The sequence below is a fragment of the Geotrypetes seraphini genome, chromosome 13 (assembly GCF_902459505.1).
Source record: "Geotrypetes seraphini chromosome 13, aGeoSer1.1, whole genome shotgun sequence".
NCBI lineage: Eukaryota > Metazoa > Chordata > Amphibia > Gymnophiona > Dermophiidae > Geotrypetes > Geotrypetes seraphini.
Window position 1 is genome coordinate 69,916,509 of NC_047096.1, and position 26,241 is coordinate 69,942,749.

The 26,241-nt window shown below is 42.8% G+C and overlaps 1 protein-coding gene across 7 annotated transcripts in view; it reads left to right on the plus strand.

Annotated features, from left to right (window-relative positions):
- Positions 1-26,241, plus strand: part of MARCHF10 (membrane associated ring-CH-type finger 10) — a 177,336-nt gene that overhangs the window by 87,849 nt on the left and 63,246 nt on the right. For all 7 annotated transcript variants that reach the window (XM_033917637.1, XM_033917635.1, XM_033917633.1 and 4 more), the window contains 2 exons: positions 2,035-2,181; positions 13,859-14,039. In XM_033917637.1, coding sequence (XP_033773528.1) covers positions 2,035-2,181; positions 13,859-14,039 — 328 coding nt within the window. The remainder of the gene's footprint in view (positions 1-2,034; positions 2,182-13,858; positions 14,040-26,241) is intronic.

Here is a 26,241-nt window from a genome sequence, read left to right on the forward strand (position 1 = left end):
ATGCACATTGGGAAGAATAACCTGAATCACAGTTACCGGATGCTAGGGTCCACCTTGGGGATTAGCACCCAAGAAAAGGATCTGGATATCATCGTAGACAATACAATGAAACCTTCTGCCCAATGTGTGGCGGTGGCCAAAAAAGCAAACAGGATGCTAGAAATTATTTAAAAAGGGATGTTTGCTTATATGCTAAATATGAAAGAATAGCAGCTGAGCGGAGAGGTTCCCTGTCTAAATTTGAGGAGATGTGGATACCATTGCTTCTATATACGGAAAAACCTTAGTTGGGTTTACTTACCTACTTACCTGTGGCTCCTGTGGTCCTGCTGATTTTGCCGTTTTTATGGCTGATCCTATTGTGGTGGTAAAGTCCTGTTGATATATTACTTACTGCTATGATTACATTATAATATTATTTAATGCTAAGACTCCATTATACTAAGATATATAAAAATTTCAGATTGATTATATTGTGTTCAATATATTTACTATGATTTGATCTCACGTCTGGCCAGGTTTTCTGGTTATAGTTATGTGTTTTGTTTTTGTAATACTATTTCTTCTGTTATGTACTGGGGCATAGATGTCCATTTTATGTATATCACTACTATTGCATCCAACATATGATATCCTTGCCCTTAGATTGTATATTTCAAATACTAATAAAGATGATTGAACTAAAAAAAAAAAAAAAAAAAGGGATGTTAACAAGACTAATAAATGTTATAATGCCCTTGTATCACTCCATGATGCGATTTCATCTGGAGTATTACGTTCAATTCTGGTCTCCTTATCTCAAGAAAGATATAGTGGCGCTAGAAAAGGTTCAAAGAAGAGCGACCAAGATGGTAAAGGGGATGGAAAGCCTATGGTATAAGGAAAGATTAAAACAGTTAAAAGAGATGGCTGAGGGAGATATGATTGAAGTCTACACTCGATGAAGTTACAGGAAAATACTTTTAAAACCAATAGGAGGAAATATTTTTTCACTCAGAGAATAGTTAAGCTCTGGAACGCGTTGCCAGTAGATGTGGTAAGAGCGGATAGCGTAGCTGGTTTTAAGAAATGATTGGACAAATTCCTGGAGTAAAAGTCCATAGTCTGTAATTGAGAAAGACATGGGGAAAGCCACTGCTTGCTCTTTATCGGTAGTATGGAATATTGCTATACCTTGGGTTTTGGCCAGGAACAAGTGACCTGGATTGGACACCATGAAAACGGGTTATTGGGCTTGATGGACCATTGGTCTGACCCAGTAAGGCTATTCTTATGTTCTTAACTCTTTATAAATCACAAATAGAGCCGTCCATTTTGATCTGGTTTTGGTAGAACCTTCCCAAAGATTCAATTGCCTATGTTTTTACATCTTCTGGGAGGATAACTGAATTGTCTTTCAGACATGTGTGTAGAAGGGAACCTGAACTGTGTAATGAATGAACAGGAAAATAAGTGTCTATTAAATATTAGAAATGTTCCTTGATGCCATCAACAAAGGATGAATCTGTTGCAGTAACAGTAAGATGCTTGAGCAGCTGGGCACTTGGTGGAAGGGCATTGCGGATGGCAGACAAGACACAAATAATATCATTTAACAGTAGTTCATTGAAATCCAAAAGCAGCTTCTGAAATTTTTTTAATCACCGAATTCAGTTGCCAATTGTCCAAGATGTGTTAAGTTTTTACATATTGATACTAGTCTCAACTTTTTAGAGAATGACATGGAACAAAGTTTGCTCCATCCCTTTGAATTCTATACCTATCCCCATCCTCACGAGATCAGTCCCTTCCCCACCCCAAGGATACCTGTCCCCTTGTCATTCTCTAAAACAGTGACTTATATCCTCCTGTTCAGTGAAAAATAAAAAATAGCAGCATTTGGGGGGGGGGGGGGAGGAGGGAGGAGGTCCTGAGCCCCATAATGTCTAAAACCAGCCTTGAGTGTGAGGATTCTCCATTCCTTTTGGAGATGTTATTGGGATATTTGTTAAATAGATACTGTCCATTACAAAAATGCAAAGTTGTGTTTTTTAGGTTAGCCTGCGAAAAAGGGAGGAAGAGAGAGAACGGGCTGAAAAGAAACGGCAAGAATGTACCCAGAAGAAATACAGACCATCCTCCATCCAAGCCACACGCAGTTGTGAGAGAGCGTGGATCACACCTATGGCAGTCCATAAACAGGTACTGAAACCATGGCCTGCCAATCAGAACTGGCAGTGATACACACTCAAAGGCAGAGCTCTTAGGGTTAACATGAAGAACAGTAAGGGCGAAAGACAAATGACAGTAAGAAAAGCAAATCTTATTGGTCCAAGATAGCAACTAGGAAAATTGCCTTGGGTTGAAATACTTTTGATGAGGAACAGCACCATCTGCTGTCTGCCAAGTCTTCCTTTGCTTTAGTAATTTCATGCAAACACGTAATTAATGACAGTTCTGTGGCACACAATGCCTTGGGATTCAGTTTAAATATACAGTCTTCATATTTCTGATCCCGGAGGGTACACTTCAACAAAATTATCCTGAAAGATCATTTTGAAAGTTTTAGGATGATCTATTTGACCTTTTTAAAATGTTAGACTGAAAATCTTGTTGGGAGTGTGTTAAATAAAGAGATGTATTAAATCCCCTTGGCTTATTTAACTTTTTATTACCTACCAAAAAGTCTAGGGATTATAACTGTGCCAGTGGACAAAACTCATTCTTTTGTTGGGGAGGGTACAGAAAGGGGGCCTTACCAGGACAAAACACTTTTTTTTAAAATTTTCCTTAGCTGATTGGAAAGTAGTATATTGCATATGTTGTTAATTCAGCACATAGCAGAGTTGCCACGTCTCACTGACATAATACAAAATGCACATCAACACATGGACACAGAGCAGAGTGCAGTTGAGCTGTACCTTGTTTGATGATAAACACAATTTTCAAGGGCATTTACGTGGATAAATAGCTATTTACCAGCTCGGGTTAAAGTACATGTGGTCATCTATAGCATATGTATTTTCATTGAGACTGGGAAGATGCATTTCTAGGGCATAATTAAGTTGGAGGAACTGGTGTGCACATGACATGTTCACAACTACATGCACTAATTTACTTTTTTTTAGTTGCCTTTACAAATGAGAAGGTACAAATGGCATGAGCACATTTATCATGCTTCTTTTGCACTGATATCAAAGAAAAAACACTTATTTAAGTAGTTCATGTTCAGACAAAATCACAGAATAGCACTATCTTCTTTCCTTGGAAGAAACTCCTTGAATATTCCTTGAATATGATGCTGTTTTTATATTAATAAAACTGGATCCATAGGAATCAATATTCAAGGTGATTTAACTAACCAGAAATGGCTCCTGGCTGGTTAAAATGCCTGTTTGGGGCTATCTGCTAATTTTTTGTAAGAACAAGTGGTATAACAAGTTTTAATAAAACATAAAACACTTACCCTCCCTTTTACAAAACCACAGAGGCTGAATGCTCTGCGTTGCTCCTGACGCTCATAGGAACTCTTATGAATGTCGGGAGCAGCACAGAGCACTCAGCGTGCTGCCCTGCGCTAAAAAAACACTAGTTTAGCGGTTTTGTAAAAGGGGGGGGGGAGTTAATCAGTTTAGTGCTACTGAAAATAACTGGCTAGTGTCAAGCTGAAAACCAGCTATTTTGGGGACATTCAGAGACAGTCAGCACTTGGCCAGTTATGGGCTGATATTCAGTACTTAACCAGCCAGGTTAATCGCTTAAATAGAACCTCATGAAAATCCATCCTCTCTTTATGTAGTAACCCATAGCCAATTAAGTGTTAGCTGGCTCTGGAAACCTGCAAATTGAGTGCCGGTGCTCGGACATTGAATTTTTGGGTTTAATGCCAGTGGTGGTCAGCAAAACACTGATTACTATTAGCTGAATATCTGGCCCAAAGTTTGATAATGCCATTTTAAAAATATTTCTACAGTGTTGTTTTAATTTATCTTGTGATGTATTTATAATTATGTCTGTATTTATAAAAGACAGTAATGTTCCAGTACATCATAGAGAATTAGGTTTTTCAGAGTGAATCCTGCCAGGAATGGGAGGCATTAGTTCATAAAAACAGCATTTAGGAAAGCAGGGGAAACAAAATTCAGTCAAATTTCTTCCTCCAGTACTACCAACATGAAATTTTCTTGTAAACAATCTACACATGATTTACATGGAGTCTTGCAGTAAATGAGCAAAAATATTTCCCAACAATGGTAGATACCATTGTCATAATTTTGGTTCTGTTTTCTGTATGCTTTTTTTTTATAACTGATGCTTGGGTTTCTCGCTCTGAACACCATGGCACATTTCACCCAGACAAAAAAATACAAGTTATTTCAAATTGCTTTACATCCCTCTTGCTACTTCAGTCTGTAGCTGTTAGAGAAGTAGTAATTCCCATTTAGATAGTGCAGTTTAAATGTTTGGGTGACCAGAGAACTGGATCAAGGACATATGCTAGATGTAATTTACTTAGATTTCAGCAAAGCCTTTGACACGGTTCCACTTAGGAGACTCTTGAACAAACTTGAAGGGCTGAAGTTAGGACCCAAAGTGGTGAACTAGATAAGAAACTGGTTGTCGGACAGACACCAGAGGGTGGTGGGTAATGGATGTCACTCAGTGGAAGGAAATGTGAATAGTGGTGTCCCTCAGGGTTCAGTGCTGGGGCCGATCCTGTTCAGTATGTTTGTGAGTGACATTGCTGAAGGGTTAGAAGGAAAGGTTTGTCTTTTTGTGGATGATACCAAGATTTGTAACAGAGTAGACACCGTGGAGGTAGTAAAAAACACGAAAAAGGATCTACAAAAGTTAGAGAAATAGTCTGATATCTGGCAACTAAAATTCAATGCAGAGAAATGCATTTGGGGATTAATAATTGGAAGGAACCTTATATGCTGGGAGATTAGAGGCTGATATGCACAGTTGGGGAGAGGGTCCTTGGGGTGATAGTGTCCGAAGATCTAAAGGCAAAAAAACAGTGCGACAAGGCGGTGGACGCTGCCAGAAGAATGCTGGGCTGTATAAAGAGAGGCGTAACCAGTAGAAGAAAGAAGGTGTTGATGCCCCTGTACAGGTCATTGCTGAGACCCCACTTGGAGTATTGTGATCAGTTTAGGGGACCATATCTGGCGAAGGACATAAGAAGACTTGAAGCGGTCCAGAGGAGGGCATCAAAAATGATAGGAGGTTTGCACCAAATACGTATGAGGAGAGACTGGAAGCCCTGAATATGTATACCCTAGAGCAGGGGTAGGCAATTCCGGTCCTCAAGAGCTGGAGCCAGGTCAGGTTTTCAGGATATCCACAATAAATATGCATGAGATAGATTTGCATCTCAAGGAGGCAGTGCATGCAAATCCATCTCATACATATTCATTGTAGATATCCTGAAAACCTGACCTGGCTCCGGCTCTCGAGGCCCGGAATTGCCTACTCCTGCCCTAGAGGAAAGGAGTGACAGAGGAAATATGATTCAGCCATTCAAATACTTGAAAGGTATTAATGTAGAACAAAATCTTTTCCAGAGAAAGAAAAATGGTAAAACCAGAGAACATAATTTGAGGTAGAGGGGTGGTAGACTCAAGAGCAATATAAGGAAATTCTTCTTTCCTTAGCCTATTCCTTGGTAAAAGTTTGGAACGATCTTCCCTCGACTATCAGAACATCATCTCTGTCACGTTCTGGGAAAAATCTGAAAACTTATCTCTTTCAGAGATTCTTAACTGAGGACTGATCTAATTTATTGAAGAAAATTTTTATTACCTTTATTATTATTTTATATTATATTCTTTTAAACTTTGTTAACTGGCTAGAGTCAAGTTTCAAGTTTAATAAAATTTTGATATACCACCTTATATTTATTTCAAGGTGGTTATACATTTTAAAATAGGGCAGAAACAGATAATATAATTTAACATAACTTTAACAAAATAAACATACACGATTAGATAAAAACAATGACATACATGACTGGACAAACGGGTACGAGTGGAAAAGAATATCATTGTTCCTTTCTGCAACATTTCTGGAATAAGATATGGTCCACTATTAGTAAAATACTACATATTGATGAACCCATTTCGTACCAGGTGATTATTTATGGTGCAATTGTACTTAAAACACAGTTAGATAAATTCGAGTCCAGACTGCTTGCTTGCTTGATGCTTATTGCTTTTAAGTCCATATTATCATCCTGGAAGGACTTCTCAGTTCTTTCTCATGCTCACTGGTGGAATTTAGTATGCTTGTATGCTAAGTTTGAAAAAGTAGCAGCTGAAAAGACCAATTCTTTACCGACTTTTTTGAAAGTATGGACTCCTGTGATGGACTATTGTTTGACATAAATATTTAGGATGCTATAGTTAAGCCTTTTTGTCAGCTATTATTACCATGATCGTTTTTCTTTTTGACCTTATTGTCCTATATGTGTCTAAGGCCTAAATTTTTGATATTAACTGCTAATTGTTCACAGATGTTTACAGAATGTAACTATATTTTTGAAGTTCTACTCCTTGTTAATACACTGTTTAACATCTGGCGCTCCATAACCTCTAAACATGAATCCACCACACTCCCCTCCTCTCCATCTGCCGACGATCTAGCAAAATTCTTCAATGAGAAAGTCACTACCTTACGATGCTCGTTCCCACCAGCACCCTCTTACAACTCTCTGGTGTTTACCGACTCCAACCCGACTCTAACCGTCGCCAACCATATTCCAGTCGACAGATCCTGGACCGCCTTCGAGCTCGTATCTGATTCCCAGGTCGCTAAACTCTGCCTCAAGTTGAAAACCTGCAACTGTACCTCGGACCCTTTCCCCTCCTACCTATACAAGAAAATTCCCACACAAGCCACAAGCCACACAAACTTATAAATTCTGCCCTACTTTCAGGTCTATTTTCTGCAGAAATGGGACACATTGCCTTATCCCCACTTCTGAAAAAAGTGGATCTAGACCCCTCCACACCAGCCAGCTATCACCCAATAGCAAATATTCCTCTCCTGACCAAGATGCTGGAGTCCATCATATCCATCCAGCTTTCATCCTATCTTGAGAGATTCTCCATTCTCCTACCCTTCCAACACGGCTTCAGGCCCAACTTTAGCACCGAATCCCTACTGGCCTCATTAATCTCAAAGGTCCAACAACTTCACTCTTGCAATAAGTTCGCTGTTCTTCTTCAATTCGACCTTTCTGCGGCTTTCGATATTGTCCATCATGATATACTAATTCTCCAACTTTCTGAAATTGGCATAAACTCAACAGTCCTAGATTGGTTCTCAAAATTCTTACGCTCCTACTTCGTTAACATGAATGGCTCTTCATCCCTCCCTTGGAAACCGATTTGTGGAGTTCCCCAGGGTTCACCTCTATCTCCGATTCTTTTCAATGTTTATATGTCCTCCCTGAAACTCCTCCAACTCTCCCCCTTGGAAACACTTTACACTTACGCTGATGACATCCTTGTCCTCCTCGAGACCGACTCTAACCTCACCAATCTCTCTGAGAACATCTCTTCATGTATATCAAACCTCCAATCCTGGGCCCTCACTGTACAAATGAAACTAAACGAACCAAAACAAAACTATTATGGCTCGACCCAAAATTAGATCAGCTACCCACCCTCATCCCACTTTCCTCTGGCACCACTTTGCAGCTTGAACACTCAAGCAAAGTTCTGGGCATCATCATTGATTCTACACTGTCCTTTAACGACCACCTTAACTCCCTAGCAAAAAAATGCTTTTTCAATCTTCACATGTTAAGGAAAGTGAGATCCTGCTTCCATCAACAACACTTTTCTGTCCTCGTTCAATCCATCATTCTTTCCAGACTGGATTACTGTAACTCCATCTACCTAAACCTAACAAAGAAAAGCCTTCATAGACTCCAGCGGATTCAGAACACTGCGGCTAAACTAATCTTCGCAAAAAGCAAATTCGACCACGTCTCCCCGCTTCTGCCTAAGCTTCACTGGCTCCCAGTAATCCTTAGAGTTCACTACAAATGCGCCTGCCTAACCTTCAAGTCTCTACACGGCATCCTTCCTCCCCTTTTTCCACTATATTGGAACTCCTCGAATCCCAACACCACCAGATCTACTCAAAAATTAAAACTATCCTTCCCCTCTTTAAAGGGCATATCCCATGCAGGAAAATTAGGGACATCCCTCTTCTTCAGGATCACCGAACTCTGGAACAGCTTTACTATCCGCTTCGGAGTCTGACCTCCCTCCAACTCTTCTGAAAACATTTAAAAACATGGCTTTTCTCTAAAATGTAACGACCTCTCCCTCTTCGATATACTAAGTCTCTCTAAACTTCTCTGTACCTGAAGCACTGCCATTGCAATTTTGCACTAGCACAACGCACAACGCACTTTGGAAAGAAATAGTTACCTGCAATCTCTTTGCCGCCGCACAGCGGCGTCGCGTTTGGACTCCGCCCCTTTCAAAGCCGGTACATGCACTTTAAATTTCGTTCCTTTGCGGCGCACGCCACAAAGGCGCGCGCTTAAGGAGCGCGCTTAAGGAGCAGTTCATGCTCCTTATTGCGCTCCTTTTTGCGCGAGTCATAACTAATAAGGAAAACCATAGAACATATTTGTCCTGTTATCTAAAACAACTAGTAGGAAAATTGCCTAACTTTGAAAAGTATATTCCTTCAGAACACCTTACAGAATATTAGCAAACTATTCACACACTTTCACAGACTAGAAAGTATATAGCAAGGTCAGCTTATGATGCTTTTGAGATGTCATCCAGAGCATCTGCTATGTCGGTGGCTATGAGATGTCTAGCTTGATTAAGAGGGAAAAATTATGTTCTTAACTGTTAATTTTCTTTCCTTTAGATGCAGCAGATGAATCCAGAGACCAATGGGATAGCACACATCTAGAGAGCAGGTGGAGATAGAAAAACTGATTAACAGGTGGTCCTATTGGTTGGCAACACCTCCTGCATCTTCAGTATTGCTCCTTGCCCAAGCATCCGTAACCATCAATATGCTTAGCATGTAAAAAACCTATTTCCCTTAACAAATTTCAAAAGGTAATACAAGTATCAATAATAACAGACTTCGAAAGTTGCAAAAGAAAAACGACAAGTCAATATCTAGAAAGGGTAGGGCTCTGGATTCATCTGCAATGTCTAAAGGAAAGAAAATTAACAGATAAGAACATAATTTTTCCTTCCTTAGCAACAGCAGCAGATGAATCTAGAGACCAATGGCATGTAGCAAAGCAATCCTCAATCTGGTGGGAACCAAACACCACCTCCGCAACAACCGAAGCACTAAACGCAGCCTCCGCATGTGCCCCTATATTCAACCGGTAATGCTGAGATAAAGTATTCTTGGAAGACCAAGTAGCCACATGACAAAACTCCTCCAAGGAAAAAACCTCTGGACTGAGTCCAAGAAGTAGCCATCACTCTGGCTTGAATGGTCATGACATTCTTCTGCCAACCTGCCATCAAGTAAGCGTAAAGAATGTCCTCCTAGACCCTTCGAGCAATGGAGGCTTTAAACGCTGCCATACGTTTCTCGCGTCCCTTGAAGAATATAAAGAGGTGATCTAAATGACTAAAAGTCATTAGTAACCTACAGATTGCGGAGAATGCTACACACTTTTAAAAAAAGCAGTGAAGAAAAGCTCCCCATTCCTCCTCCCAGGAAGAAGGAAGGAAAAGTGAGATCAGCATAAAAGAAAGGATGACACCACCTTAGAAAGAAATTGTGGTACTGTTTGAACTGACACTCCAGAATTTGTAAATCAGAAATAAGAATCCCCGCCATATAAGGCCTGCAACTCAGAAAACAGCCGAGCTGAAGCCATGGCCACAAGAAACACCGTATTCAACATCAGTCGTAAAGTCGTCTGCGTAACTAAATAATTTTATCCCTAGTTGGCACACCAAATGGATTGCTCCAGGTATCAGAGAGATCATAATTAAAACAACCTTGATAGGTGCGGGACATAAGGAAACCTCGAAACCAGTCTAACACTTCTTCTCTGATATCAATTGCATCTAAGCATTGTAACAGTTTCCCATGGTCCACTAAGTCAAAGGCAGAGCTCATATCAAATTGCATGACCAGGGCATTAAGGCCCTTAATAAACAAGAACCGTAAATTATCCAAGATAGCCGCAATTACTGTCTCAGTGCTAAACAAAGGTCTGAAACCAGATTGAGTTTCAAGTAGAAGAGAGAACTGATCAAGACATCAGACCATGTCCGTCAAGATGATCAATGATGCGGTCCTTTATCAGCGTCTCTACCATATTTCCCCGTACCGAGGTCAGCCTTACCAGTCTGTAATTTCCCCTCAAACCTTTTTTGAAGATTGGCGTAACATTCGCCAACAAGGCTGCCTGTTCCTAACTGAAACCTGGTTAACCTCTGACTCAGAACCATGCATAACAGAATTCTGCCCTAAGGGATACAAAGTAGAACTGGTCTGCCGAGAAAAAAAGCGAGGAGGCGAACTGGCCATCCTACCAAAAACAACCTCAACTTAAAAGTTCTAGACAAATACACTACCCCCTATCTGGATCTTTTAGCCTGCCAACTTTCCAGCAACACACTCAAAGACACCATAACCTGCATTCTCTGCTATATAGCCCCAGGAAAATGGAGCACCACAAAACATTTACTTGAAGACTTCATCCTCCAGAATTCTCTAACGTCAACCCACAACCTGCTCCTAGGAGACATAAACCTCCACCTCGAAGACCATAACTCCAAACAAGTGGAAAGCATAAGACAAATTTAAAAACATTTCTTTTTCTTGATGCTTTTGAGACCTAAATGCTCTTTTTTTAGGGCTACATAGTTTTATTCCCTCCCTTATTGTTCTTTCCCTATATGTTCTCTCTTTTACTTGATAAATTGTAGTTCTACCCTTCTTTCCCTTTTTTTGGTTCCTGTTTGTTATATATTGTTTTTAAATGTTTTTAACAATGATTATTGTTTTAACGGATGTATAGTTACCCCATACACGGTTTATAAAATTATTAAATAAACTTGAAACTTGTATAGACAGGCGTGTTGATGCCCCTGTACAGGTCAATGATGAGGCTCTACTTGGAGTATTGTGTTCAGTTTTGGAGACCGTATCTGGCGAAGGATATAAAGAGACTTGAAGAGGTCCAGAGGAAGATAGGAGGTTTGCGCCAGAAAACGTATGAAGAGAGACTGGAAGCCCTGAAAATGTATACCCTAGAACAGGGGTGCCCACACTTTTTGAGCTTGCGAGCTACTTTTAAAATGACCAAGTCAAAATGATCTACCAACAATAAAATAAAAAATAAAAAACAACGCACATTGTACGCATAGAATTGTTAATTATCATTCCTATTCTGGGGTTTTTTCAAAGAGGTCAAAGCAGATGACTCTATGCACTGTCACCTCAGTAACAACCATACAAAAATAGACAAATACCCACCCCCTCCCTTTTTACTAAACCACGATAGCGGTTTTTATCGCAGGGAGCTGCGCTGAATGCCCAGCGCTGCTCTCGACGCTCATAGGCTCCCTGCGCTAAAAACCTCTATTGCGGTTTAGTAAAAGGGGACCATATTGTAAAATATAGAGAGCAGATATAAATTCAGACACATTTTGATCACTAAATTTAAAATAAAATCATTTTTCCTACCTTGTCTGGTAATTTCATGAGTTTCTGGTTGCACTTTCTTCTTCTGACTGTGCATCCAATCTTTCTTCCCTTCTTTTAGCCTGTATGCTTCCTCTCCTCCTGACCTCATTCCCCCCCCCCAATGTTTTCTTCTTCTCTCCCTGCCCTCTCTTTCTTTCTCTCTTCATGCCCCCTTTCTTTTTTTCTGTTTCTCTTCTTTCCTTCTGTCTCCCTGCCTGCCCTCTTTCTCCCTCCCTGCCCTCCCCCAAGCCACTTTCACTGCCGCTGCCATCGGATAACAGGCCCCCAAAGCCGCCCGCTGCCGGCCAAGCTCTCCTTGCTTCGGGCCCACCAGCATTCCTCTCCCCGACGTCAATTTTGCTGTCGGAGAGGATCTTCTGCTGGCCAGAAATTCCTCTCCGACGGCAGAATTGACGTCGGGGAGAGGAAGGCTGATCGGCTCAAGATCGACCTATTGGGAGAAATGCTGCCGGGTCCTGCCTTTGAGGAAACAGAAAGTAGGTAGGACCTGGCAGCAAGAAGAGCAAATCACAAGCTTCATTGACCTGTCTCTCGCTTTAGCCTGCGAATGGGGCTCTAACATGTGCGTGCCGGCTTCCCTTCTCTCTTCCCTCCCCCCCGGACATAACTTCTGGTTTCAGAGGGAAGAGAAGGGAAGCCGGTACAAGCACACGTTAGCCCCCGGAGCATAAATTCTCCAAGCCGTTTTTTTTTTTTTTTTTTAAATGTTGAGCAGTGGAGACAGCAGCAGAATTCAGGAGCAGGCCAGTCAGGAGGGGAAAAAAAGAGAAGGGAAGAAGGGTACCCGCTCTGCGATCGACTGGGGGTCACCTGAGCGAGCGACCTGTCGATCGCGATCGACGTGTTGGGCACCCCTGCCCTAGAGGAAAGGAGAGATAGGGGTGATATGATTCAGACGTTCAGATACTTGAAAGGTATTAATGTAGAACAAAATCTATTCCGGAGAAAGGAAAATAGTAAAACCAGAAGGCATAATTTGAGGTTGAAGGGTGGTAGATTCAAGAGTAATGTTTGGAAATTCTTCTTACGGAGAGGGTGGTTGATCTGTGGAATGCGCTTCCAAGGGAGGTGGTAAAGAAGAAAATGGTGACAGGGTTCAAACGAGCGTGGGATGAACACAGAGGATCTCTAATCAGAAAATAATGGGTATATATTGAAGGAACTAGGGTTGGTACTGGGCAGTCTAGTATGGTATATGTTCCGTATGTGGACATTCAGTTGAGGATGGGCTGGGGTGAGCTTTGATGGAAACTACAGTAGATATAACCTAAGCACACTATTGGGCAGGACTCTGGGTTTCTGGCCCTGACATAACTAAGAAAAAGGACAATTTTAATTAAATGATTGATTTTTATGGAGCATGTAGGGTTGGGCAGACTGGATGGACCATTTGGGTCATTTACTATGTTAGTGTTACTATATAAGTATAAAATGATAAATTTACTATATCGTATTATAATGTTTTTTTTTATTTTGAAGCTGGAGTCGGACTCCACTTTTAGCCGATTCCAACTCTACTCAAAATTGCTTCTGTCTCCGATATCATTTTTGAAGCCCTAGTTTAGCAAATTTTTCCCCAATTTCTTTTGAGGGTTGGAGCCCTGATATATTCTTTAGATTAGGTTTGTCTTCCAATTGGAGAAAAAAAGAAGTGTTAACTCACCAAAAAGACTTGTTCCACTTTGTGGCAGGATTATTGTTTCTCCCTTTTATGTTGAAGGGATTCCTACCAGTGTGGCTCAGTGAGTCACCTTGTCTTCAGAGAAATGAATGTTGCTTACCTATAACAGAAGTTCTCTGAAGGTAGTAGACCCTTATATTACCCCTTTCTGCAGTTAGGCTTATTTACAATGTTTATTTATTTATCCTATAAACTGCTTTTCACAAAAAAATGCTACAGATGGTGTACAACATAATAAAGTATGTAGAATTATTAAAGTAACAACTAAATTAAAACAACTTAGTCATAAACCATTTTGAATAGCTTAATAACAGAACTGAAGCAAACAGTGTAGTGCAGGGGCTATGGGATCTGTCAAACATGCCTAAAGCTCTAGAAACATCACTTATTAGTGTGACTGGTGATTCCTCTTTCTTCAGAGATCACAAGCAACTTTGCTTTCCTGGTACCAATTTCTTTACCTATCTTGTTTTCTAGTCTGATGTTGCTGGGGATCCAGAATGTACTATGCAGAAATCCAGTGCCACAGCACCCGGTATCACTACGGAACACAAGCTTCCTGCTATAAACAAAAAGAAAGAAAAGAGGATTCAGAAGCTATCATTGAGCTCCAAGACCCTGGGAATGCAGGAGCAGTACCCTCAGCATGAACCCTCAGGTAAGAGTGTGGTTATAAAAAGGAGTAGAGTTGTACATTTCGTTTGTAAAAATTAATTCTTTGATTTTCCAATGTTATATCCTTCTCAAGGGGGTCTGATCTTCTGTCCATAGGGTCCAGGTGGCTAAATTGTATTGGTGAGGCTATCTTGATGAGACTGCCTTCAACCCTCTGCTCATCACCTAACTAGCAGTTTAACTATCCCCCTCTAACTGTAATCCTTACCCTGGCATCCTGTTTGTCTGTCTTGATTGATTAGATTGTGAGCTCCTCTTCTACATATATACCCACTCCCTCAGTTCACTGATCTCCTCCCATAGTTTTCAGTATCAATTCTATGCTGATGACTCCCAGATCTATCTCTTCACATCAAATATCGCTATAGCAATCCAGGCCCGAGTCTCAACCTGCTTGTCCAACATTGTCACCTGGATGGCTCACCGCCATCTAAAACTGACTATGACTAAGACCGAGCTCCTTATCTTTCCACTTAATCTCACTTCCCCTCCTCCATTCTCTGTGGACAACAATCTCCTCCTCTCTGTCTCAACAGCCCAGGTTCTTTGACTCCTCTCTTTCCTTCTTCACTCAGATCCAACAAACTGCTAAAGCTTGTCGCTTCTACCTCTATAATATTACCAAAATCAGACTTCTCCTTTCCAAGCACACTACCTTAACCCTTATCCACACTCTCATCACCTCTCACTTAGATTACTGCAACTTGCTTCTCTCAGGTCTTTCAATCAACCATCTCTCTCCCCTTCAATCTGTACAAAATTCTGCTGCACGACTTATATTCAGTGAGAGCTGCCATATTCACATTACCCCTCTCCTCAAGTCACTTCATTGGCTCCCTATCTATTTCCGAGTTCAAATGCTTCTTACTGACATACAGGTGCATTCACTCTGCAACCCCTCAATATCTCTCCACACTTATCTGCCCCTATACTTCCTTCCTTGAACTCCATTCATCAGGCAAGTCCCTCCTATCTGTACCCTTCTCCTCCACTGCCAACTCCATACTTCGTCCCTTCTATTTTGCTGCAATGTATGCATGGAACAGACTGTCCGAGTCATTATGTCAGGCTCCATCTCTATCAGTATTCAAATCCAAGCTTAAAGCCCACCTTTTCAAGTCTGCTTTCAACTCCTAACTCCCACTCACCATAAAACTACCTTTATGCATCGTATCATTCTCTCTGCAAATGACTCCCCAACCCTATATATGTCCTGTCTGTCCTTCCAAATTAGATTGTATGAGGGGGTGCTGAAAAGTTCTCAGCCCAACCAAGAAGAGGATATGTTTCAATCGATGATTTGAAACAATGTCAAAGCACAGAATTTCGTTTCTGCAAATTGACACTTAACGAAATAAGATAACACTCTTTTTAGCTACAATGGCAAAAATAATGCTTAGAATTTAGGAAGTTGGTTGGTTGGGCTGAGAGCTTTTCAGCACTCCCTCGTAAGCTCTTCAGAGCAGAGACCATCTATTACATGTTAAATGTACAGTGCTGTTTATACCTTTCAGCTCTATAGAAATGATAAATAATAGTATGTTCTTATGTTCTTAGCTTATGTTCTTATGTTCTAGTAGTAGTAGTAGCAGCAGTGATTCTTGTACAATCCCACTTTATTCTGGGACCAGTGGGTTATTTCCCTCCACCCGCCGGGAAGCCTCATAACTTCAGAGGTTTTTACCCCCTCCCTTTCATACCTCATCACTGAGCATGCTCCTGTGTACAGCAGTCTTTCTTCCTACAAGCCAGGCTGTAGGAGTTTCATTTCTTGGTATTTCAGTATTTTCGTTTGCGGATTTTGCCCTTGTGCTGTGGAGATTCCCTGCAGGGACATTCTTGATTGCGGGAGATCACAGACCATTGATAAAAGTCTGCATCTGGGGGGGTTCCCTGCTAAACAGTAAGCCCCCTGGATAGCCTGCACATCGGATCGGGGCTCAGGGACCGTTCCCTCGGGAGTTTGCTCACCCCAGGTTTATCTGCTAGAGCGCAGGCTGAGCAGTTCTGTGGCAGCACAACCAGGATCAGAGCCAGACTGCGTTCCTCCACCAGATGTTCATGCGGTGTGTCTGAGGATGGCAGAGGTCTCCGGCTGTGGAAGTCAGGCCAGTGGGGCAGTCAGAAGATTTGGATTACAGATTTCCAGTTCTCTGAGCCAAAGGATCTCTCTGTCAGCAAATACCAAATTAAATAAACCCTTTAGGCTGGACTCTAGTTTCTTATCTCACAGTCCTCTTCACCAGCCTTCTGGGTGCTAGGATAACCTCAGCAGAATTCCCTCCAACAGCACAAAGGTAGAAGGTAGGAACAAAAATAACATTCTTGTAGTCAAAGCAGAAATACAGTTTTCCCCAACAAGACAAAAACTGCTAATGTAGCCCTGCTACGAAGTGCCTGGAGATAAGGAACTTCTAAGAACATAAGAACTGCCATCTCTGGATCAGACCTTCGGTCCATCAAGTCCTGCGATCCGCACACGCGGAGGCCCTGCCAGGTGTACACCTGGCTTAATTTATAGTCCACCATATCCTTATATGCCTCTCTTAAGGAGATATGCATCTAGTTTGCTCTTGAAGCCTAGGACGGTCCGCCCAGCTAATTTAGATGAGCGCCTGGCTATTATCCACTCGTGAATTCTGCTGCTGCCCGCTGCTCAACATTAAAAAACAAAACAAAACAAATAAAAACCGCTTGGAGATTTCACGCCTTAGCCCATAGCGAACTTATGCTCCAGGGCTCTAACGTGTTCGTGCTGGCTTCCCTTCTCTTCCCTCCGAAGCCGGAAGTTATGTCCGGGGGGGTGGGGAGAGAAGGGAAGCCGGCACGCACACGTTAGAGCCCCAGAGCATGCGTTCGCTACGGGCTAAGGCGGCATTAGCCTGCAATTTGTATTTGGTGTGTGAATGCGATGGGCGGCTCCCGTTTCCGATCAGGAAGACGGGCCTGGGGAGGTAAAAAATTGCTTTGGGGAAACGCAGCGCCGGCATGCTTCCTGCCTTCCTGCTGCCACTGTCATTTTCTATTCTCTATACCTTGGACTAGCAGCAGCACCGCTCTCTCCTAATAAAGAAAGTAACACCCCCTCCCCGAAAAAAAAACAGGTGATTTTTAAACCCTCCCCATAACACTAGCTTGCAATTTATATTTTGTGGATGTATGCGCTGGGCGGCTCCCATTCCCGATCAGGAAGACGAGCCTGGGGAGGTAGAAAATTGCTTTGGGGAAACTTGTTTCAAGGTAAAAGAATGTGAAAACGTCACTTATCAACTCGAGGCTACTTCTGTAAAGGAAATTAAATGTTTCCAGTGTGGTGCCAAGGTGATTTGGATCACCTCTCCTTGGCACTTTTACTTTGGCATGCGCCTCCCCCCATCTTGAGAGGCCAAACATTTTTCACCCGCCCTGGCTTTCTTGCGTTTACCTGCTTGTGAAGTAAATCTTAAAAGGGTCATTACTCGAGCTGGAGGAAGGTCACGAGCGGGGTTCCGCAGGGGTCTGTACTCGGACCGCTGCTGTTCAATGTATTTATCAATGACCTAGAAACGGAGACGAAGTGTGAAGTTATCAAATTTGCGGATGACACTAAACTCTATAGAAGGGTTAGAAATGCAGAAGAGTGTGAGGACCTACAAAGGGACCTAAGCAAACTGGAGGAGTGGGCGAATAAATGGCAGATGGACTTCAATGTGGGGAAATGCAAGGTCATGCATTTAGGGAGAAAAAATCCGATGTTCAGCTACCAAATGGGGGGATTAGTGTTAGAGAGAAGTAGCCTTGAAAGAGATTTGGGTGTACTGGTGGACACAACAACGAAGTCAACAGCACAATGCGCAGCAGCCGCGAAGAAGGCAAACAGAATGTTGGGTATTATTAAGAAGGGTATTACAACCAGAACGAGAGAAGTCATACTGCCGTTGTATCGGACAATGGTGCGCCCGCATCTGGAGTACTGTGTTCAGTATTGGTCACCGTACCTTAAGAAGGATATGGCAATACTTGAGAGGGTTCAGAGGAGAGCGACACGAATGATTAAGGGCATGGAAAACCTTTCATACACTGAAAGATTGGAGAGACTGGGGCTCTTCTCCCTGGAAAAGCGGAGACTCAGAGGAGACATGATAGAGACCAAGATCATGAAGGGCATAGAGAGAGTAGAAAGGGACAGATTCTTCAAACTTTCAAAACATAAAAGAACAAGAGGGCATTTGGAAAAGTTGGAAGGAGACAGATTCAGAATGAATGCTAGGAAGTTTTTCTTTACCCAGCGTGTGGTGGACACCTGGAATGCGCTTCCAGAAGATGTAATAGGACAGAGTACGGTACTGGAGTTCAAGAAAGGATTGGACAATTTCCTGCTGGAAAAAGGGATAGAGGGGTATTGCACAGGTCCTGGACCTGTTGGGCCGCCGCATGAGCGGACTGCTGGGCACGATGGACCTCGGGTCTGACCCAGTAGAGGCACTGCTTATGTTCTTATGTAAAAGTAGTGCCCCTTGCTTTCCCAGGCAGGGGAAAAAGTTAAAAACCAATGATGAGGAACTGTTTGTATGTTCATTTTCAGTTCCTTAGTACAGAGGTTCCCAACACGTGATATGTAGTGCTGGCAAGCTTCCCGCCTTCTTGATGCCACTGTTATTTTCTATTCTCTATACCCTGGACTAGTAGCAGCACCGCTCTCATCTTATTGTAATTTGCCTGACAGCTGCAGTAGTGTTATCTAATCGATTCCCTTCTGCAGCCTCGGGGATTTTGCTAGGCCGCTCCACCTCCAATGATGTAACTTCCTTCTTCCTCGGAGGCCCCGAGGCTGCTGGAGGGAATTTATTCGCTAAAGCTACGGCAGCAGTCAGGCAAGTTACAATAAAGCCTGTTAATCGGGAGGGAGGAGTGGTACCAAAGGACATGAGAGATAAGAGGGAGGGGTGCTGATAGAAGGAGATGAAAAGAGGAGAGGAGGGAGTGGTGCTGCTAGACCTGGGAGGTGAATGGGTAAGGAAAGGGAGAGGAGCCCTGCTAGTCAGAGAGGAGAGGTGTTGCTGGCCCTGGAGGTGGAAAGGAGAGGTGCTGCAGCTAGTCAGTGGGGGAAACGGAAGTAGAGGAGAAGGAGAGGTGCTGTTGGAGCTGAGTGGTGGAGGGAGGTGAGAGGGAGAGGTACTTCTGGATTGGGAACAGAAGAGAGTGCTGCTGGTCTTAAAATGGAAGAGGGAAAGCTGCAGCAGGACTGAGGGGAGAGCAGTGGAGGAGGGGAGTGGATAGGGGAAGAGGGAAGAGCTGTGTAGGAGGATAGTGAAAGGGAAGGGGGAAGAGAAATGCTGCTGCTGCACCCAACTGAGGAGAGAGAGGGAAGGAAGGAGAAGAAAGACCAGGAAGGGAGAGGAGAGGAAAGAGAGATGCCAAAACCATGGGAAGGAGGGATAGGAAAGGCGATACTATACCATGGAGAGAGAGATGTCAGGGCATGGGGGGAGGAGGGAGATGCCAGACCAGGGGAAAGGAAGGAGGGAGGTTGAGAAGAGATGCCAGATAATGAAGGGGATGAGGAGTGAGATGCTAGGGCAAGGAGGAGGGAAGGGAAACTAAGGAGAGATCAGAGGGAAAGGAAGGAGAGGAGGTGCCAGAGCAGAGAGGGAGAGATAGGAGAGGAGAGAGATGCCAGAGCATGTGGGGAAGGGAAGGGAAGGAGATAGAGATGCCAGACCATGGTGTGGTTTGGGCAGGAAGAAAGGAAAGTAGAAGAGAGAGATGCCAGAGCATAGGGGAGGGAGTGGAGACAGAAAAATGGAGAGGGGATGAAGCTGAAATGAATCATGTATAAAGGAGAGAAAGGGCACAGGATATTCAGTTTATTGAAGGGACATAAAAAGAGGGAAGATGCTGTATGGAAGAGAGAGAGGGCGGACACTAGATGGAAAGGGCAGAGAGAGGGTGGACAGTGGATGGAAGTGGCAGAGAGAGGGTGGACAGTAGATGGAAGGGGTTGAGAGAGCAGAGGCTGGGTGGAAGGGGCAAAGATAGAGGGCAGATGTTGCATCAAAGGGAGAGAGGACAAACGCTGTATAGAAAGAAAAGAGCGAAGAGAAGATAATTAAAGCAGAAACTACAAAAGGTAGAGATTTTTTTTGTTGCTTTACATAGAGTCAAGTAGTATTGTAACTGTATTGATAAAACTTTATAAATAGGAAATGGAAATAAGGCTATTTCTTTTGGACTAAACCCCTTTCCTCAGGACAGGACAGGATATCATAACAGCTGCATACTGTACTGTCTTGAAGAAAGATTTGGCCTCTGAAAGCTAACTGAAAAATGGATTAGTCCAATAAAATTGTATTTTCTTATTCTTGTTATTTGTTTTATTTCTATTTGGTTTTTAAAGTGGTGATTGTTATGTATCAGTTTTTTTCAAATTTACATCTACTGTCTTTATATTTTGTACAGTATTAGGGGACATGTGTCACTGTTTCTGTGGTATTGCATTAATTTAACTTTTGTCTACATATTTCTATTTTTAATTTGTGATTATTCCATATTGGGTGAGGGTGTTTCTCTGTTCTGTGTGTATGAAAAGGACATGGTTTTCTGTTAGCACTGACTACAAAATCAATTGACTATGCAGGATCTGACTTGTTTAGTTTTACAATTCGTGTGTTGGTGCTCTAATGCAGTGTTCTTCCACCGCCAGTCTGTGGAACAGTGCCAGTCCGCAGAAATTTTCTGCCAGTCCGCAGGGCCGGCATCTCCATCGGGCCCAAGACAGTGTTTTGCAGCGATCAACGCAGCGTCTTCGGGCCAGCTCCCTGGGTGCTGCAATGCACAAAGCCGTGGGAAAAGGTTCCTACCCACATCCTACACCTCAGCCGGAAGCCTTCTCTCTTGTCATATACTAAGTACACCACTGGATTTAATGACCCTATTCTAACCACCAAATTTCCCTGTCCCACCCCACCCGGCTACTTTTTCATACCACCCGGTTGGAAAAAAATTCTGGGGAGAACACTGCCCATTGTATAGCTGAACATCGGGTTCTTTTTCCCAACATGCATGACCTTGCATTTCTCTATATTAAAACGCATCTGCCACTTTTTGGCCCACTCTTCCAGTTTCGTTAGGTCCCTTTGCAGGTCTTCACAGTCTTCCGTGGTTCTAACCCTGCTGCAGAGTTTGGTGTCATCTGCAAATTTGATAACCTCACATTTCGTCCCTGTCTCCAGATCGTTTATAAATATATTGAACAGGAGCGGTCCCAACACCGACCCCTGTGGAACTCCGCTCGTGACCCGTTGTCAGTCTGAGTATTTGCCCTTCACTCCAACCCTCTGTTTTCTGCCTGCCAACCAGTGTTTAATCCATCGGTATACATCCCCCTCCACCCTGTGGTTCCACAGCTTCTTAAGCAGCCGTTCATGGGGTACCTTGTCGAAAGCTTTTTGGAAGTCGAGGTAAATGATGTCTATGGGTTCCCCTTTGTCTATCTGGCTGTTTATTCCCTCAAAGAAGTATAGTAAGTTTGTGAGGCAAGACCTTCCCTTGCAGAAGCCATGTTGGCTCGCCTTCAGCTGCCCATTTTTTTCTATGTGCTCGCAGATGCTGTCCTTAATCAGTGCTTCCATCATCTTACCCGGAACCGAAGTCAAGTTCACCGGCCTGTAGTTTCCCGGGTCACCTCTTGATCCTTTCTTAAAGATAGGCGTGACATTTGCTATTTTCCAGTCCTCCGGGATCTCCCCAGTTTTCAATGATAGGTTACATATTTGACGGAGTGTTTCCGCTATTTCCTTTCTCAGTTCTTTTAGTACCCTTGGGTGGATTCCATCCGGGCCCAGTGATTTGTCGCTTTTCAATCTATCTATCTGTCGGAGGACGTCCTCATGGCTTACCTCTATTCGCTCCAGCTTTTCATCTAGATTCCCACATGATCTCCTCGGGTTCTGGTACATTGGATGTGTCCTCGCTCGTGAAGACCGACGAGAAGAACTTGTTTAACCTGTCTGCTACCTCTTTTTCCTCCTTTACCACTCCCTTTCTGTTTCCATCATCCAACGGTCCCACTTCCTCCCTCGCCGGTTGCCTCCCCTTCACGTACCTGAAGAACGGTTTGAAGTTTCTCGCCTCCCCGGCCAGCTTCTCTTCGTATTCTCTTTTTGCTTTCCTAACCACTCGGTGACACTCTTTCTGGTGTTTTTTGTGTTCCTTCTGGTTTTCCTCAGTTTGGTCCTTTTTCCATTCTCTGAATGATGATTTCTTGTCGCTTATCGCCTTCTTCACTTCCTTTGTTATCCACACCTTGTTTTTTGTTCGATTCTGTTTGCACCCTTTCCTAAACCTGGGGATGTACAGGTTTTGTGCTTTTTGCACCGTGTCCTTGAGTAGGGACCAGGCTTTCTCTACGGTCTCCATCTTCCGTGAGCTGTTTCTGAGTTTTTTTCTCACCATTTTCCTCATAGCTTCGTAGTTCCCTTTTCTGAAGTTGAATGCCGTTGCTGTGGTTTTCTTCACTTTTGATGTTCCTACTTCTAGTTTGTACTGGATCATGTTGTGATCACTGTTTCCTAGTGGCCATACTACTACCACCTCCTTTGCGGGTCCCCCTAGTCCGTTGAGGATTAGGTCGAGAGTGGCATCTCCTCGTGTCGGTTCCTTGACCAGCTGTTCCATGAAGCAATCCCTCACAACCTCCTTCAAAATGATGAGTAACAATGTTCTAATCATGTGCACCTAATGTGATACATCTGTGTGTGATTTAAGCTATTTTAAGTGGGAGGATATGTGGAGGTGTGCTAATTTATTCCTCTGTTAGAATACACATTTTTGTGGATATCTTTTGTTTCACGAGTAAATCAAGGAAAATATTTGTTGCTTACCTGAAATTACATCACTTTCTTTTCCAGAGATAAATAAAAAGAGATTTGACATCGTTATGTGAACATTCTTAAGAAATAACTTAATATTTCTTGTTGTGTCCTAATTTTTTCACATCAGAAAATTTTTTCACATTGGAAGCGGAAAGCAGTCTCCTGTGGTGTGGGTATGCACTCCATTCGCAGCGTTGTGTCATCCCGGGCAGAGTCCGGAGCAATCTCACCTGCAGAGATTTGCAGGGCGGCCACTTGGTCCAATCTCCACACATTCACTAAGTCTTATAGAATGGATGTAGCAGATAGAATGGACACCACTTTTGGACCTTCATTACTCAATTCAGGCTCAATTGTCGACCCTCTCCCCCCCCAGGAAACTGGGACTGTTCTTATATCTCCTGCTGGTCAAGACTATCAATTCTGTTGCACAGGAAGGAAAAATTAGGTTCTTACCTTGCTATCTTTCTTGTAAACAGGAATGGTAGTCTTGACCCGTGCCTGATTTGTCAGATGTCTTGTTTCTATCGCTTGTCTGGTGGGGTCAGGAATGAAGAGAAATTCCCTCATAAGATGGTCATCTTAAATACTAAGTAACAAAATTATTGGTGTAGACCAGAGAATTGGGTAGAGGGAGTGTGCTAGATGTGGTGTATTTAGATTTTAGCAAAGCCTTTGACAGTGTTCCACACAGACGTCTAATAAATAAACTGAGTGCTCTTGGGATGGGCCCCAAAGTGACAGGCTGGGTCAGGAACTGGTTAAGTGGATGACAAAAGAGGGTAGTGGTCAATGGAGATTGCTCTGGGGAAAGGGATGTTACCAGTGGTGGGCCTCAAGGTTCTGTTCTTGGGCCTGTTATTTTTAACATTTTTATAAGTGATATTGCTGAAGGGCTGTCAGATAAGATTTGCCTCTTTGCAGATGATACCAAAATCTGCAATAAAGTAGACACCCCAGATGGTGTGAACAATATGAAGAAAGACCTAGTGAAGCTTGAAGAATGGTCTGAAATTTGGCAGCTAAAATTTAATGCAAGGTCATGCATTTGGGCTGCAAAAACCCAAAGGAACAGTACAGTTTAGGGGGTGAAGAACTTATGAGCACAACAAAAGAGCGGGACTTGGGTGTGATTGTATGCAATGATCTTAAGGTGGCCAAATAAGTTGAAAAGGTGATGGTGAAAGCTAGAAGAATACTAGGGTGCATAGGAAGAGGCATGGCTAGTAGGAAAAAGGAGATATTGATGCTCCTGTATAAGACTCTGGTGAGAATGTCTAACCACCTTCATTTCAAATACACCCTCCTACCAAACCTTCAGGAAATCAAATTTATCTCTTTGATAAATTTCTCTGACTCCTTTCCTGCCTTTTGTATCTTTGAAATGCTTCCGGATAAATTTTGACTACTCTTGGCATGCTAATGTAATCTGAAAGTCCTTTTCTATAACATCGCTGTCTGCATACAGTATCTTCCTCTGTAAACCGCTCTGAACTGCTTGTGGTATTTCGGTATACAAAAATAAAGTTATTATTATTATTTAGAATATTGTGTGCAATTTTGGAGACCGCACCTTCAAAAAGATATAAAAAGGATGGAGTCGGTCCAGAGGAAGGCTTCTAAAATGGTGTGTGGTCTTCATCATAAGGGGTATGGGGACAGACTTAAAGATCTCAAAATGTATACTTTAGAGGAAAGGCGGGAGAGGGAAGATAAGATAGAAATGTTTAAATACCTACATGGCGTAAATGCACATGAGTCAAGTCTCTCATTTGAAAGGAAGCTCTGGAATGAAAAGTTAAGAGGTGATAGGCTCTGGAGTAATCTAAGGAAATACTTTTTTACAGAAAGGGTGGTGGATGCGTGGAACAATCTCCCAGAAGAAGTGGTAGAGACTGTGTCTGTATTCAAGAAGGCATGAGATATGCACGTGGGATCTCTTAGAGATAAGAAGAGATAATGGTTACTGCGGTTTGTTAGACTGAATGGGTATAAAATCTATATATATTGCATATCAACAAGGGATCAAAGAGGAAAAAGAATAAAGTACTGGTGTGGCTCACTATAGAGGTTAAGGAAGTGATCAGAGACAAAAAAACCTCGTTTAAGGAATGGAAAAGATAAAAAACGGACAAAAACTGGAATAAGCACAAACAACATCAATGAAGGTGCCATAAGGCGGTAAAAGGGGCAAAAAGGACTACGAGGAAAAAATAGCCAAGGAGGCGAAAAACTTCAAGCCATTCTTTCGATATATTAAAGGGAAACAACCCACGAAAGAAGCGGTGGGACCGTTGGATGACCAAGGAATAAAGGGAGCGCTAAAGAAGACAAAGCAATCGCTGATAGACTGAACACGTTTTTTGCATCTGGATTTACCGAAGAGGATATATACAGCATACCGGAACCCATCAGGCTATATGCTGGAAGTGAAAACGGGAAACTGACGGTTAAGGGTCAGTCTAGAAGAGGTATGCAGGCTTAAGAGCGATAAATCCCCGGGACCAGATTGCATCCATCTGAGGATCATCAAGGAAATGTAAGGGACCATAGCTGAACTGCTTCAACTAATAGCCAATCTGTCAATCAAAACAGGAAAGATTCCAGAGGACTGGAAGGTGGCAAATGTTACGCCGATCTTCAAAAAAGGTTCAAGGGGAGACCTGGAAAACTACAGACCGGTGAGTCTGACCTCGGTACCGGGAAAGATGGTAGAGGCGCTGATAAAGGACCGTATCATTGATCACCTTGACGGACACGGTCTGATGAGGACCAGCCAGCATGATTTCATCAAAGGCAGATCTTATTTGACGAACTTGCTGCACTTCTTCGAGGCAGGCAGATAGACAAGGGTGACCTGGTCGCATTGTATATCTGGATTTTCAGAAGGCATTCAACAAGGTTCCGCTTTAACAACTACTTCAGAAAATTGTGAGCCATGGAAATGAGGGTAAAATACTCACATGGATTAAAAACTGGCTGGAGCATAAGAAACAGAGAGTAGGGGTAAATGGACAAAACTCGGACTGGAAGAGCATCACCAGTGGGGGGCCACAGGGCTCGGTGCTTGGACCCATGCTCTTCAACATCTTTATAAATGATCTGGACATAGGTACGACGAGCGAGGTGATTAAATTTGTGGAGGTATTCAGAGTAGTGAAGACGCAGGGAGATTGCGAAGATCTGCAACGTAACATAATCAGGCTCGAGGAAGGGGCATCAACATGGCAGATGAGGATCAACATTTATAAGTGTAAAGTGATGCATGTCAGTAATAAAAATCTCATGCATGAATACAGGATGTCCGGGGCGGTACTTGGAGATACCTCCCAG